The 16,363-nt window shown below is 53.9% G+C and overlaps 1 protein-coding gene across 1 annotated transcript in view; it reads left to right on the top strand.

Moving 5' to 3' along the window:
- The window catches only part of GTF3C1 (general transcription factor IIIC subunit 1), a 64,773-nt gene that overhangs the window by 2,704 nt on the left and 45,706 nt on the right, over window positions 1-16,363 (top strand). The window contains exons 2-6 of the mRNA XM_081298366.1: window positions 771-980; window positions 5,067-5,243; window positions 5,425-5,568; window positions 7,762-7,858; window positions 13,714-13,837. Of these exons, the coding sequence (XP_081154492.1) occupies window positions 771-980; window positions 5,067-5,243; window positions 5,425-5,568; window positions 7,762-7,858; window positions 13,714-13,837 (752 nt within the window). The remainder of the gene's footprint in view (window positions 1-770; window positions 981-5,066; window positions 5,244-5,424; window positions 5,569-7,761; window positions 7,859-13,713; window positions 13,838-16,363) is intronic.

The following is a 16,363-nucleotide window of genomic DNA, read 5'->3' as shown; positions in this document are numbered from 1 at the left end:
ACCCACGGGCTGGCGGGATCGGGAGAAAAGAGGGGTGTCTCATGGGGTTGGTAAGGGGCAGCTGGGAGCTGGTAATAGTAAGGAGGGGCTCATCCGGGGGGTGAGGCCTCATTAGCTTTCTGAGCTCCTGGAATTTGAGATGTTTTTAGATGTTGAAGACATTGAATTAGTGTTTAGGGGGAAATAAGCTGGACTGAGGATTCAGGGGTGAGCCTTGTTAACGCGCAGGTGATAATCACAACCGTAATCACAGATGGGGACACCAGAGAGATAATTAAAGGGAGATGAAAAGATGGCAGAGGAGGGCTGGGGCTGGGGCTCAGCGGTGCAGCGCTCGCCTAGCACGTGTGAGGCCCTGGGTTCGATCCTCAGCACCCCATAAAAATAAATAAAGATATTGAGTCTAACTACAACTAAAAAATAAATATAAAAAAAAAGATGACAGAGGAGGAGGACCTTGAATCGGTCAGGCCACACTTAGTGGTCTGGAGACTAAGCGCTGAATTTGGAGGGAGAGCAGAGGCCATGACTCGTGTCAGGAGGTGGTTTGGGTCCTAGCGCCCACCTTCTGGGGTGGTTGGGGGATCTGGAAAGATCCGTGTTCTCTAGAATAGGCAGGGGAACCTGCCCATCAAGACTGTCTGCATTTGTGGGCAGAGGCTGCACCGTCTCCTCTCCTCTGGTCCCTGCTAGGGGGTGGCAGAAGAGCACACTAGTTGTACCTTATTTCTGAGGCTAAGTGGGGTTTGGTATTTGTGCTTTATCTTCAGGTATGAAGAGATCGACCTGGAAACTGGGATTTTGGAGTCCAGGAGGGACCCAGTCCCCTTGGAGGATGTCTACCCCATCCACATGATCTTGGAGAACAAAGATGGCATCCAGGGCTCGTGCCGGTACTTTAAGGAAAGGAAAAACATCACCAACAGCATCAGGACTAAGTGTCTGCAGCCTCGCTGTACCATGGTGGAGGCCTTCGGCAGGTGAGTTCCTGGGGGTCAGCTCTCTGTGTTCGGGGTGGCCAGACACTTGGCTCTGGGCGGAGTCTCCAGGTCTCTTGCTAGCTCGGCACTGAGGCAGTCCCCATCCTTCTTCCTCCTGTGGGACGATGGCGGTCAGGGGCCCTGTCTTCCCTTTCTTCCGTGTCCACAGTCTGTGTGGTTGGGGTGGCGGGCGGCAGCATTTGGATGACACGTTTCGTTCTCGCATCCTGGCTAGGCCCTGTGCTGCCCAGCTGACCTTTTACGACTTTTTAGTCATTTTCCCAGAGGAGGCCGTCCACGCTGTGACTTTAAGTGCCCAGCCCTGTTCTCCCCCAACTCCTGCTTTTCAGGTGGGAAGAAGCTCCTTGCGGACCCTCCCAGCTTTCCACTTCTTGCTCCCCTTGTGGATTTTTCCACATTTCCTCCCCCGCCCCCCACCCCCAGGAGAGGAGAGGAGAAGTGGTGGCCCTGACCGAGACTATGGTCTGGACTCTCCTCCTCCCTCCCCGACCCCTGAGCCCAGCTCCTGGGGTTTCTGCTCAGCATAGTGACATGGCTCAGCTGCTCTGGACGCTAGGTCCTCTGTGATAGCCATCCCAAGGTCCTGAGCCAGGCGTCCTGGAGGACACAGCTTTAGTCGCTGCTTCTGCTTTTTTTTTCCCCCTCCCTTTTTTTGGTGCTGGGGATTAAAACCCGGGGGCACTTACCTGCTGAGCCACATCCCGTCCTCTTTGCGTATTTCATTTGGGGACAGAGTCTGGCTCAGTTGCCTAGGGCCTTCACTAAGGTGCTGAGCTGGCTTTGAACTCGCCATCCTCCTGCCTCTGCTTCCTGAGCCGCTGGGGTCACAGACGTGCCTACCTCTTCACCTCCACCTCACTCCTCTGCCCAAGGCAGATCCCGCCTTCGTCACTTCATCACAGTGGTGTCCCCTGAGCAGTTAGCAAGCCCCTCAGCACTGCTGGGCCCTTGAGGAGAGGACAGCACCGGGGCTCCAGAGCTTTGCCCTGTGCTTCCTCCCTGTGTTCTTTCCATGTTCTTGTGGCCTCTCACCAGCTTCTTGGTGAACTCCCCTGCCCTCACCCAGGCTCCATCTCTTCCCCAGGCCTGTCGAGATCCATGTGTGTGGTGTCCGTGGCCCGTCCCTCATGTCCATGTGGTCCTCAGTCTCCTGCCCCAGACCTGCTTCTCTTCCTTTCCTTCTCTCTTTATTCTGGTCGAGGTGCCCCATCCCCCACACAGAACAAGGGCCTCTTCCCGGGCCCTTTCTCCTGATGTCTACATTCAGGTGGCCACCACCTCCTCCTGACTTGACCTTCTAGAGTTTCCTCAAACCTCCTTCGGACTCCGTCTAATGCAGTGGTCTCCCTTCTCCGCTGGGGCCACCTCTCCTTTTGTCCTGAGATGGAAATGTGACGGCTGGTTCTCTGATGGCTCCAGGTACAGGTTACCGCTGTCCCCATCTGCCCACAGACAAGCCCTGTTTGTCCTGTGAGGCGTGGTGTTAGTTTTTAATTTTATTTTGTAGCTAATGTTTAGAAACATGCATTTCCAGCTTTTCTTAAAATTACAACATCTAGCCATGGTCTGATTTTATATGGCACTGTAGGCCAGAGTCCCCTTCAGACGGGCCAGTGCCGCCCAGCGCTGTGTGTCTGAGGTTTCGTTCATGTCTTCTCCCCTCCTCCTGGCTGTCCTAGGAGGCTCGCGGTGACCTCCCTTGCCCACACTGTCCTCTGGCCGCGGCTCTCTCGGCTTCCTCTTTTCCCAGTCTGCTGCAGCGGGACCATAGCAGGCTCCTTCCTGTCCCCAAGCAAAGGCTCGTGCTGTTCCTGCAGCTTAGACTATTCTACTATCAGAGCTTCACCCAGCACCTCCCCCTCATCGCTCCAGCTTCAACTGACTCCACAAAAGTGTCCTTTGTTGCCCAGGCGCCACCAGATCACTCTGTTACAGTCTGCTGAGAAAGGAGGCATACACAAGCTCGTCAGCTCATTCTGCTACTAGAAACTCGATACCTGGGTGATGGCCACAGTCAGCAGATTGGAACTAGCAGGAGTCATTGCATGGGACCCGGATGGCTGAAGGGTTGATTTATGGCGCTCTTTCTTCATGAGACTGTGCCCTCCTCGAGGGCAGGGCGCTGTCCTTCCTGTTGGTCTCTGTATCTTGAGTCTAGGAAATTTTGGCTCAGTCCGCTCCTGGCCGGCCCCCTGTGGGTTTGAGGCTGAAACCCCGGAGCCATGTCATGGAACCCAACTCCTCAGCATGGCCTGGTGGGGCCCTTCAGAGTGCAGGCTGCTGCTGGCCCCGGGTGCTCTTCCTGTGCCTTTAGCTTACTCCGCACACCTGGCTGTCCAGCTGTGCCACCCCAGGGCCCTGGAGCAGGCCAGCCTCTTGCGTTCTTGCTGCCTTCCATCCCCCAGCTCACTGCTGACTCAAACCCCTCCTGGACGGGTTCCCACCTGGGGCTGCAGTGCGGCTCCTCAGGGATGTGTCTTGACAGCTCCCGCCCAGGCTGCTGTCCGTGGCAGAGGGGATCCTCATGATGGGATTGTTCCTTCTCTTGCTTCAGCAAGCTGGGCTCCTGGAGGGGGTAGCATTTTGTTTTTCTTGGTGCTCTGGCTCTTTACACGGCGCCTCATCAGTATTTGGTGACTTGAACTTGACCACAGTTACCAAACTAGCAGGTGCCGTTGAACCAGCTAACTGGCAATAATTAACAGAAACACTGGGCTTCTGGTGTGCAGGATAGTGCCCTAATCTGAGTAATAAAATTTAGTGAGCAGCAAACCAGTTCTTTTTTATTCTCAGTCAGCCTCTTACAATTTAATGAGCCTGTTTTGAGAAATGAGAGCATAGGTCCTATGTTTGTCACATTCAGACACAAAAAGTGGACCCTCTTTTATGTCTTTACAGCCTAATAAATATTTATTTTGTGGTTGTAGTTGAACACAATATCTTTATTTTATTTATTTTTATGTGGTGCTGAGGATGGAACCCAGGGCCTCGTGTGTGCTGGGCAAGCACTCTAGTGCTGAGTGCCCACCCCAGCCCCTAACATTCTTTTGTTTATTTATTGAGATAGTCTTGCTGAGTTGCTCAGGACAAGCACAAACTTAAATCCTCCTGCCTCCCCCTCCTGAGCATGGTATCACAGGCGTGTGTCACCGTACCTGACTTCACTACCTAATGTTCTTTTTGAAGACGGGCTACCTGATTTCTGTGCCTTATGCAGAAAACTAATTATTGGTCACAAACAATGCAAAGGAAGAGGCACTTAATACAAAGACGGTCTCTATTTCCTTTTTGTCTACTTGGAAGCAGAAGCAAAATTATCTGAGCCAGGCGCTACGGCGCACGCCTGTAATCCCTGCAGCTCAAGAGGCTGAGGCAGGAGGATCATAGGTTCAAAGCCAGCCTTGGCAAGTTAGTGAGGCCCTAAGCACTAGCAAGACCCTGTCTCAAAATAAAAAAGGCTGGGGATGTGGCTCAGTGGTTAAGTGTCCCTGGGTTCAATCCCCATAGCCCCTCAGTGGACTTCAGTCCATTGGTTTTGGCCCTGAAGTTTTATCAGCTCCCGTCACTAGGTCACTCATTTAACACATAGGTTCTGAGCCCCTGCTGTGCACAGATTCTCTAGGCAAGGATGCCCTGGGGAGTGCCCCTGATGTGTTGTCTGTGGCACTTACGTTTGAATAAGGGAGACGGACCATAATGTTGGCAGTGAGGCTCTTTGCAGAGCGCCAAATGCTGTAGAAGATACGGGAATGGTGAGGGGGACTGGAACTCAGGCAGCATTTTCTGGAAGGCCTGAGGCGTTGCCAGCTGAGCTGTGACCTGAATGATAAAGATCCAAGAGGCAAGCAGTGGGCAGAGGGGACACCAGGGCAGCAGCCTGGGGTTTGTTTTAGGAAGAAGCCGTGTGGTGAGGGGCAGAGTCTGGCAAGTCGCCAGGCGTGGGGCAGCGAGGACTGGATGGTGGGGGTCTCTCCAGCCACCGCAGGGAGTGTCGATCTTGCTCCCAGTGCCTGGCAGTCTTAGCCAGCGGGACTGACTTCCACCTGTGGTTTTGCTGACCTGCAGGTGGGGCAAGAAACTGATCATCGTCGCCTCCCAGGACATGCGCTACAGGGCCTTGATCGGCGCAGAGGGGGACCCTGACCTGAAGCTCCCTGACTTCTCCTACTGCATTCTGGAGCGACTAGGCCGCTCCCGGTGGCAGGGGGAGCTGCAGCGAGACCTTCACAGCACCGCTTTCAAGTAAGAGGCGGGTGGCTTCCCTGCTTTAGATTGGGACATGAGGAGTGTCACTTTGTTCCAGGCCGTTGGAACACAGTGACTGTTCCCTTAGGTTGGTTCCATGGGAGGTGTGTGTCCAGGTGAGAGACCCTGTATGTTGTCAAAGCAAAATGACGGGGCCCACACTCTTGTCCTCCTGCAGGGTTGATGCTGGGAAGCTTCATTATCATAGGAAGATTTTGAATAAAAACGGGCTCATTACGATGCAGTCGCACGTGATCCGACTACCCACGGGAGCCCAGCAGCACTCGATCCTCCTCCTCCTGAACCGGTTCCATGTGGACAGGTAAGTGCAGAAAACAAAATGGGGTGAATGCTGCAGCCGTGTGTATGTGCTTTTAAAAATCTTAAAAGGCCGAATCATAATGTGACTATGTCTATTTTATTTGTTTTTTTTTTAATATTATTTGTGTGGGTATTTGTTTATTTTTGCAGTACTTGGGATTGAACCCAGGGCCATGACTATATTTTTTAACTAAGTTATCTATTGTTATCTATTTCTGATGAAAATATATCCTGTTCATTTAGAAAATTTGAAATTTATGCAGAAAAAAATACCTAGACCCCACAGCCCAATAGGAACTGTTAACATTTAGTTGAAACGGCAGGGAAGGATGGTTAAAAACAAAAGTCATGTCAGCCGTGGCCTGTCACTGCGGTAGAGTTGACTTAATGTTGACTTCAAATCAGGAGTTTTGAAGCCTGGGGCTCAGTGAGGCATAACATGGTATCTCAGCCTGGATGGATGAGGTGGTGAGGTTCTGCCAGATGGCTGTAGTAAGGGATGTTGCTCCTCCAACTAGGGGTCACAGTCCACATACTCCAGCAGGCTGGTAAAATACATGCATTCCCTTCCAAGCCCCCAGGAGTGTCTGGAAGTCCTTGCGGTTGGGGTAAGAATTACCTGGCATGAGAACGGGAAAAAGAAACACTCTACTATCCTGCAGTGGTCTTAGCGTACACCCCACAACCCACAACCCCATGCTCTCCTTGTGGGGGGAGCAGAAGCCAGGGTGGGAGGGCCTCGCTGGTACAGGGCCTAGGAGCAACCTGGGGTGAGTCGGCTCAGGGCTAGCGCCTGGCCACTAACTCTCCCTGGTGGAATTAGGCAGTGGCTGGGATAGTTGGGAGGTGGTGGGCAGACCCTACCCCGGGCCACGGGGAGCTAACCTCTGGTCTTCCTGGCTGGTCGGTGGAGTCCTCAACCTCTTCTTCAGGAGCCAGGGGCATCCTCCAAAAGGGAGGGGAGCAAACCCTCAGGATTAAGTGTGAGTTTTAAAGTTTACACCATCTGCCGCAGTGCACGTGGCTTGGCCCAAAGAGAGTACCTGATACACACAGGAGACTGCCGACTGCGGACTCGGGAGTGGGGATCACACCTGTCCCTGGTCGGCCGTCCTGGAATCCAGCCTTCACACCTGTACACTGTCAGAATGTGGTGGCTGAAGTCCTAACTGCAGGCCTGGGCTTTGGAGGTGCTGTGTTGGGGAGAATTGTGCTCTGGACGCGGACTGTGGTCATGCCGTCCAGTGATTACGTGACTCCCACCAGCCTCCTAACTGAAGTGGACCTGAGAACATGGCGGCCATGGAGGGGCATGCTGCAGTGGGTCGAGACCTGTGTCTTGCTCTTCGTCCCTCCCCTGGGCAAAGTCCCTGGCCTCTCTGACCAGTGTTCCTCCTGGGTGGCGTGGCCGTGACACCGTATTTCCTGTGTGCTGGGTCATCTGTGCCTGTCCCTGCTGGTGGCTTCCTTCCTCAGAAGCAGTGCAGCGGAGGCGTGGTGCAGATCTGGATCCCATATGGCCTTCCCTTCCCCCGGGATTGGTCAAGCCACGCTGTCCCTGTCCACCTGAACTGGCAGAAAGGCTCCGCTCCTTGCACCCCTCCCCCAGCCTCTGCTCTCTTGAGTGGCTTCCATTGATGGCTGTTTGTTTGAAAGCATTTATTGTGACATGGGCTTCACCACAGAGTGGGATGGCAAGTGGCTGGTCACATCAGGGAAGTCTGCGGTAGAAAGCAGGGCTTCACGACGCACTGAGGGTGTCAGTTTAGAGGAGGACCTGGGTTTGTGTCAAGGACAAGGATTATCACCTTGGCCTTTCAGTCCTAGAGTCTGGTCTGTGCACTCTCACCAGTTGGATGGCCTTAGACATGTGACTGAAAGTTCCCAGCCCCAGTGTCTCCAGACACAAGATGAGGATGATCGATAGGACCTAGAGCTAGATTCTGGTCAGGCACAGTGGCTCCCGCCTGTCATCCCAGCAACTTAGTGAGGCCCTAAGCAACTTAGCGAGACCCTGTCTCAATAAAAAAGGGCTGGGGAGGTTTCTCAGTGCTTAAATGACCCTGGGTTCAATCTCTACCGTTAGGCTCTGTAGTTTCCTATGTTGTCCTTTAAGTCCTGCTGTGTCGCCTTCAAAAATCAGGTGTCCTTTAGCAAGAGGCCTAAAAAGTGACCTGGTTGGTGTTTGTTCCAGGAGGAGCAAGTACGACATCCTCATGGAGAAGCTCTCAATGATGCTGAGCACGCGGAGCAAGCAGATCGAGACGCTGGGCAAGCTGCGGGAGGAACTGGTGAGCTGGCGGCCTCCCCCAGGGCTGGCTGGTCCGACGGCCACGCACAGATTGACGGGCGCCCAGCTCAGAGGGCTTGGCTGGGTGCAGGTTCATGCCTCGCGTCCAGAGCTTGGCACAGTGGGGCTCTCCTTTATTTTACACGAGGAGAAGACACTGAGTTCCTTGTTGAGCTCCTGCCCCTGGCTGGCTTCCGTTCCCGGGGGCGAGTTGTCTCAACCTGCTGTGGAGGGTCACCTGGGTGGGGGTCTGGACATTTCGATTTCCTTCCATAACGAGACTTGTCATTTCATTCCCATTGGGTTTATGATGAGATGACAGAGTGACTGTACCAAGAAGGAAGCGAGGTGACGTGGGGAGAAAGCCATTGCTGGCCTGTTTTGTCCTGGGCCTGGCAGTGGGAGTAGCAAGGTGGGAGGAAGACAGCGTGGGGGGCGCTGCCGCCACCTGAGCGGGACAGTGCCACTTAACACAGGGCTGACGTCGGGATGGAGAGAGGTGAGATCGCCTACGGGCTGCTCTTCGGGACTTAGAGTCTGAAGTCTCGTTAGGGGTAATGGCAGTTAGTCCCAAAGGCGCGTGGTGGCAGTCTGCTCACGGACACCAGCAGGTCTGTCCTGCCTGGGACCCTGTGCTGTGTCCTTGCAGCTGTAGTCCCTGATGTCACCGTCTGTCAGGAGCGGGTCTCCCACTGTTACGTTCATCGCAAGCTCCAGTCTCTCTGCAGCAGACTTGTGGTCAGACGTGGCCGCTAGAGACAGGCCTGGCCTGGCCTTTTCCCTTTTCCTCTGTTTGCCCTGAGCTTTCCCCTGGGAATCTAGGTTTCCGCTTCCATTGAGAAGTCAGAAGCCCCGGCGAGCCACAGCTGCAGCCGCTCGTGACAGCAGTCAGCTGGAGCTCCCGCACTGCCAGCCCCCACGGTCCCCCTGCATCCTGTCCCAGAGGCCCCGTCCCTGCCAGTGGTCATGCACATACCCCGAGGCTCAGGGCAGCTCTCTGGATCTGAGTCTATCAAACCAGGAATGGGGCTGGGGTGTCGTTGGAGGTCGAGGGCTCGCCCAGCATGGCGGGGTCCGGGTGTCATCCTCAGCACTGCAAAGAAAGAAGAAGTAGAACATAAGAGGCGGATTGTGAAGGCCCCTCAGGAGACTCCAGTAGAAACAAAATTCTTACATGTTTAATAAGCAAATATGTGACCCTTGGTGACTGTTACTCGTCTGGCCCACGCAGACTTGGGAGATGGAGATTTTCTGTTGTGCCCAGTCCCTCGGGGGCAGGGAGATGGGGCTAGTGTCAGTCAGCACTGTGGAGTCCGCGTCACGAGGCTCCTCTGCCACAGGACAGTGTTCATTCAGTGAATGGTTCAGTGCGTGTCTACTTTGAGCCAGAGCCGGGTTCCACAGCAGGGGGACAGGGCAAATGTGGCTGCCAGACCTCACGGGCGCAGAGCTGTCTAAGGGAAGGCCGGGCGTGTGAACACACGGTGACAGCCCAGGTGTGCTCAGAGAGCCAGGCAGCTTAGGAGGGAAAGTCGCTTTCCCCAGACAAAGGGGGGCCGCCATATTGGGCAAAGGAGAACAGAGACATGGAGTTGTGGGGGGTCATGGGGCATTCAGAGGTCACCAGTGATCTGGGAGCAGCCATTAGCAGGGTGCTGGAGATGTGGCTGCAAAGGAGAGTAGGGGAGAAGGGCCAGGGCAGTGTGAGCACAGAGAAGAGGGAGGTGAGCCCCGGAAGGAGATCAGCTGGTGCCTGGGGAGGTGGATGCTGTTACCCCGCCGGCCACTAGGGGGCCCCAAGTGTGGAGATTGAGCAGCGCTTGGGCGGTGAATTGAGGGGACTCAGTGACAGACTGAGCCAGGACGCAGAGGGGAATGAAGAGGAGGACCTTAAGACAAAGCATGTTGGCCCTGGCTGCTGACCCTCACAGGCCCAGGCTGGGATGTGAAGGCCAGATCCAGAGCACAGGTCCGTCCCTCTGCCCGTGCTGGGTCCCACTGTGTGGTGGTACCTGGCCCCGGGAACAGATGGGTGTTGAATGGAGTGCAGAGACTGTGTGGGTGGGGAGGCCTGGGACAGTCCTGCTTCCCTGACACGACCTTCAGCCTGGTGCCGTGGATCAGGGTGCTCTTCTGTGGGTGGAGAGGCCCCTGCTCTTTCCCTCCTGCTGGGCAGATTGACGCCCTCCTGCTGGGCAGATTGCCCCCCTGCTCAGGACCGCCCAGGCTCTGTTCCATATGTTGACGGCTGTGTTTGATGGACGAGCTTCTGCAGGTCTTTCCCCGATGCTGGGGGCTCGGCTAGATTAACAGAAGATGCCATTTCCGAGCCAATGTGTTCGAATGGGCCATCAGGGACGCATCGGTAGTGTTGGTGGCCATTTGTTCTGCTGCCCAGTGGTGCAGGTGCTGGCTGGTCTGGAAGCCTGTCTCACGTGTGTGGCCGCGGAGGCCATGGTCTTTTGCTCCCTGTCTCCCCCAAAGGTAAGAGAAGCCTGGAGACCCACTCACCACCCGCGGTCCCGAGTGCTGCCAGAGTCCAGCCTGTGGCTGGAGCAGGGCGAACTCCAGCTTGCTGTTCCTCAGTCGCAGCCAGACCAGGAGTGGTGGCGAGAGCCAGGCTGGCCGAAGTGGCCACGCGCAGGAAGGTTTTGATGGCAGTAGAGGTTTAGGGAACTCGCTTTGCCCTTAAGGACCATTAGAGAGGAGCTGCACAGAAATGGTGCTCTGTAGGGCTGGCCCCCTGGCTCACCGTCCAGGGGTTGGCCAGGGAGCACAAGGGCCATGGCACTCTGGGGACAGCCTGCCCCACTGTAGGGAGCTCCTAGCATTGGTTGCTGGATCTTCCAAGAGAAGCCAGAGTGTGTTTCTTGTTTTTTCTTTTTCCTGGGTGCACTATAAGTGTGCATGGCAGTGGGCATTAACCATGCCTGTTGATACCCACGACACAGTTGATCGTCTCCTCCCTGGAACCTCTTCTTCCCCTCCCCTCGTCCCCCCCATCTCCCTGATAGGGTGATTATCAGTATCGTGTTATCGCAGTTACTGCATCATACCCATGTATGTGTGTGCATCAGCAGGATTGGCATTTCGTTCCCAGGACTTCCCCGGTCCCTCCACTGGACATACCAAGGTGCCACAAGAAGTCAAATGTGGGCTCAGGAGTGGGTCAGCACAGCAGATTGTACTTCTGCAGAAGGGTGTGGCCCCGAGAACCCACGAGCAAGCAACCTGGGCAGACTGCTTTATCCCCCGTCCAGCTCTGTCCCTTGCTCTGAGAGGAGTTGTTCAGGGTCACAGTCTAAGCAGTTAGCTAGTTTAAAATTGGGGAGGGCACAGGAAAAGGGCTACAGATGGGACGGGACATCTGTTAGGGAGTTTACAAATGGCCACATTCTGACCACATGGTTTTCTAACTGAAAACGTCTCCGTTACACACTGTGAAGTTTAAATTATAGTAAACACGTCTGCGAGTCACATACCGGTTTAACTTTGATAGAAAAGGAGACATTAATCTTACACCCCCACTTGATAACCCTCCTCTACTCTATTGGTCTTCCTTCTATTTTCATAAGAACCCCCCTTTTCTTTTCTTTTTTTTTTTTTTTCTCAAGCTTTGACATATGAAAGAAAACATTTGAGTCTTGACTTTCTGAATTTGGCTTATTTCACTTAGCATGATATTCTTCTACTTGCCAACAAACGGCACGGTTTCCTTCTTCTTTAAGGCTGAGTAAAACTCCATTCATCTGTTGCCAAGCACCTGGGCTGGTTCTGTACTGGGCTGTTGATCACGTATCACTGTAAATGCTGATTATATCGCGATCCCATGCTGACTTTAGATCCCTGGGATAAATACCAAGGGGTGGCAGAGCTGGGTCGTGGGGGGGTTTTGTGCCTGGTCTCCTGAGGAATCTCCATACTGCTTTCCAAAGGGGTTGACTAGTTTGCCATCTACCCAGCAACAAGAGAGTGTTCCTTCCCCCCATGTCCTTGCCAGCATTTGTTGTTATTTGTGTTCTTGGTAACTACCATCCTAATTGGAGTGAGATGGATTTCAGTGTAGTTTTGATTTGCCTTCCCGATGGCTAAGGGTGGTAAAATTTTTCATGTATTTGTTGGCCATATGTTTCATTTGTTTTTCTTTTGAGAAGTAACTATTTAGTTCATTTCTTTTGAGAAATAACTATTTGTCCATTTTTTGATTAGGTTATTTGGGTTTTCTGTTGTCAAATTTTTTGAGTTCTTTCTATGTGGTGGATATCAATCCCCTGTTGGGAGAGAAGCTGCAAAGATATTTCCCATTCTGTGGGTTCTCTCTTCATGTTCTTTATTGATTTTTGTTTTGTTTTTTGGTACTGGGGATTAAACCCAGGGATGCTTTACCACTGAACTACATCCCAGCCAGTTTTTAAAATGATTTTTTTTAGTCTGAGATAGGGTCTTGCTAACTTGCTTTGGGCTTTCAGTAAATTGCTGAGGCTGGCATCAAAGTAGGATTGCGATCCACCTTGCCTCAGACTCCTGAATTGCCAGCATTAGGAGCATCCACCTTATTTTCTTTTTACGCAGAAGCTTTTAAATTAGATGCCATCTCACACCCTGATTCTTGGTTTCACTTCTTAAGCTTCGGGAAGCTCATTAAGGAGGTCAGCGCCTGTACCCTGGCTGCAGTGCTGCCCTGTGCTTTCTTGGCATCGCAGAGTCTCTGGTCTCATTCCTAGGGCTTCCATCCACTTTGAGTTGGTTTTTGTTCAGGGTGAGAGAGGGGGATCTAGTTTCAGTCCCCTACATGTGGTTCTCCAGCTTTCCCACGCATTTGTTAAAACGTCTTTCTTTTCTCCTGTGTAGGTTTGGGCACCTTTGTCAAGGATCAGACGAGTGTCTGGATTTGTCTCTGTGTCTTCTGGTCCATTGGTTTTCATGCCGGTACCATGCAGTGTGTGTTACTAGAGCTCTGGAGTATTATTTGAGATCCGGGGTTATTGTGGTATCTCCAGCATTAGGCTCTTTAAAAAGAGTGTTTTTATACCTATGTATATTTTTGTTTGTTTGCTTCCAACATCACAGTTTTTGCTCAGTATCGGAAAGCTCTTACTTTCCGATATTGGTGGTAAATTACTTTTTAAAAAGGAAAATATGTCGATTAAAAGGCCTGGCCTGCCAGGCATGGTAGCGCACGCCTGTCATCCCAGCGGCTCAGGAGGCTAAGGCAGGAGGATCCCGAGTTCAAAGCCAGCATCACCGACTTTGAGGCCCTACGCAGCTCAGTGAGACCCTGTCTCTAAAGAAAATACAAAATAGGGCTGGGGATGTGGTTCAATTCCTGGTGACCAAAAAAAAAAAAAAAAAAAAAAAGGCCTGCGCTGGCGGCCATCCGTTGGTAACCACAGGAAAACACATGAGAGTATTTGGTTGTGTCAATCTTGGACCTTTTGAACCATATTTTAAATAATTTTGTAAAAAACTTTTTTAAACCTAATACTTTTCTTGTTTGTTCCACTGCTTGTACGATCTGTGTGTGTGTGTGTGTGTGTGAGAGAGAGAGAGAGAGAGAATACTCTCCTGTGGGTAAAATCAAACAGTATGGGAAGGTGCCAGGCGAAGTCCTGTCCCCACACGCACCTGCCCGATGCCCCCTGTGTCCACGCAGGAACTCTGAAGCTAAAGGCAGCAGTCTTTCCTCTCATGGGGTCAGAGAGTCACTCCAGCGCTGCCCTGGGCCTTTTTACTCCCTTGATGACCTGGCTTGGCGGTCACTCTCGGCGTGCCCAGCATTTCCTCGTGTAGGATAGTCAGGTGACCCTGCTTCCCCACACCTTGCCTGACGGTGGCTTTTGGATTGTGTCTTGGCAGGGGCTGTGCGAGCGGACATTCAAGCGTCTCTACCAGTACATGCTGAACGCCGGGCTGGCCAAGGTGGTGTCTCTTCCCTTACAGGAGATTCACCCTGAGTGTGGACCCTGTAAGACCAAAAAAGGTAAAGGCGGTGCTGCCCCGGGCCCTGGGCTGGCCGCCCAGCTCCTTCCCCTCTCTCCTCTGGCTCCAGCCTTTCTCCTGGGTCACCTTTTTCCTGTAACTGTGTGACTCCACGTCCTTGTCCAGCTCTGCTCTGCGGTGCCTGGCTCAGGACTGTCTATGTAGAAAGTGCCCCTGAGCCAGGCTCGGTGGGTACCCTGTCACCCCAGGGACTTGGAGGCTGAGGTAGGAGATCCTGAATTCAAGGCCAGGCTCAGCAACTTAGCAAGGCCGTATCAAAATACAAAGTAAAGAAATGGGGCTGGGGGTGTGGCTCGTGGTATGGTAAAGCTTCTGGGTGCAGCCCCAGCTCCTCAGTGAAGTGCCCCAGGTGTCTGCTGGAGGAAAGCTCAGCCTCCGCACACCCACCTCTCCTGTCAGGGTGCTCAAGACCAGCTCGTGTTTCCTCCTTAAACCAAGCCACTGTCCCTTCAGTGAGCCTTTTTGATGTGTTCATATGTCACTTACCAAGAGATTCACTCAGAGGAAAGCATTGCGGGTCATTTTATTTCAGTGTTTGAACCACACAGCAGGGACTTAGGGGAAACCCGGATGGTGCTGGCCAGCCCTCCCCCCAGTAGCCTCTCTGAGGAAGAAGGAGCCTGAGTTCATATTAAAAGCCCAGAAACCCATCAGAGCGGAGAGCGAGCAGCGGGCAGGTTCCAAGTTGTGTCAGGGACCCAGACCAAAGTACCTACTATGGGTTGGCCAGGGTGTCCTTGAACCAGGAGCCAGGAGCCAGGCGGCATCGTGGTCTGTTAAGCCACAAAGTCCCCAGCAGTGGGACCCCTTGATGCAGTCAAGACGGGCTGTGGGCTCCGTCGGGCGGGCGCTCTGTTTGCAGTTATGAGTAGAAGGTCCGTGCGCCCAGCCACAGGAAGAGCAGGGAGCAGGTGAACCGCATCCCTCGTGTCGGGCTCTGAGCTGCAGCACGGCGTCCCTGCCTCCATGGGCTGGCCGCACGAGGGCTGTTCCCACAGCAGTCGCCACAGGTGTGGGGGAGCGCCTTGTCCCCACAGTGACATCCCTGGTGAGAGGAACCTTTCCGCCGTCCCATGCGCGGCCCACCATTGCTCCCAGTGTGATCAGGCGGAGGCCACTGCCCTGCTCTGGCCGTGTGACCTCGTCATGTGGCTCTTCGGGGGGGGGGGGGGTGTCTCTGTTGCACATGTAAGAAGGTGACAGTTAAGAGCTGCTAAGTCACCTTTCGGAGGTCAAGCCATCAGTGCGTGTAAAAGACTAGGGACTGTGAGACTTTCAAACCCCTTAGCTCTCTGTTTTCCCTGCTCTTTCACCTGATGGACCAGAACCATTTTAAGAGCCGAGGGTCAGAGCTCTCGGTGAGGCACAGTGGTTGGTATGTTTACCCTCTTCTGTCCTCTGCCCAAATGCCACCGCGGTGAGGATGAGGATCTAAAAGGAATAAACCCACAAGAACAAAGAGAACGGGACAGGAAGTGGCTACAGAGAGCTGTCCTCAACCCACTGCTGCTGCAGGTGGACGGGCCAGGGGACATGGGGCGTCCAGTGGACGTGGACCTGAGCAGGGTGACAGCCAGGTGCAGGCGGGGGCGCTGAGCACCTGCGCAGGGCAGCGGCCAGGAGTAGGAACGTGAGATTTCGGAGATGCCAGGTGCCTGGGGACGCGGGAGGACTGCTGGGTGGTGTGGGAGAAGCAGCTGCACCCAGGTCCCTCCCCTGCACTTGACAGCCAGGTCACAAGAGTCTGGAGTTACTCCGGAGAGCAGGCACTGGAAGGTTCCCAGGCTGGGGACAGGGGGGTACCAACAGCAGGGATAGGTGACAGTCTCCACAGGAGACCCAGTTGGCTCCCTTGGCCTGTCATTTCATGGTGTGTAGCCCTCAGTGGCTTCCTAGGTTTTCACCATTTCCTGACCGATGTGGGGCGAGGATTGCTGCCTGTGCTGGCTGACAGGGCCCAGCGTCCCTCGCCACAGCCTCCGAAATGACAGGGTGCGGTGCTGTTTGTTTGTGGGTGGTGGGTTTTCTTGGAGGTGAGGGTAGAGCCGGGGACTGAACCAGGACCTTGCCTGTGCTAGACGAGCACCCCACTGAGCCGCGCCCTGCAGGAAGTGTGATTCTAGAACTCTGGTTTCCAGAACCTGGCAGCCAGACCTTCGGTGCTGGGCCAGGGCTGGAGGCTCTTTTCGGAAGAAACTGACAAGTCTGCAGACACTAAACCGGGGGTTTCCCAGGAAAATGGCATCCCTGCTGGCTCACCCTTCACGGAGCCCAGGTGTGCAGCCTCGTCCTTCCTTTGGCCACCTGAGGGACCAGATTGGGCAATGTCAGCGCCTCCGCAGATAACCAAGGAGAACTGATGTTAGCAGAAGCGGTTTAACCTGCCAGGAAGCCACAGAAACAAAGGCAGGGGCAGAAGAAAACTTGCAAAACAGTCCTCGGGAGGGAGAAGAAGTTGTGTCCGTGAAGCCGGAGCCAGAGGGACGAGGGAGCAGGAAACGCGGAG

The sequence above is a fragment of the Spermophilus citellus genome (genome assembly GCF_964194105.1).
Source record: "Spermophilus citellus genome assembly, chromosome: 6".
Taxonomy (NCBI): Eukaryota; Metazoa; Chordata; class Mammalia; order Rodentia; family Sciuridae; genus Spermophilus; species Spermophilus citellus.
This window is presented reverse-complemented; position numbering and strand designations above follow the sequence as displayed.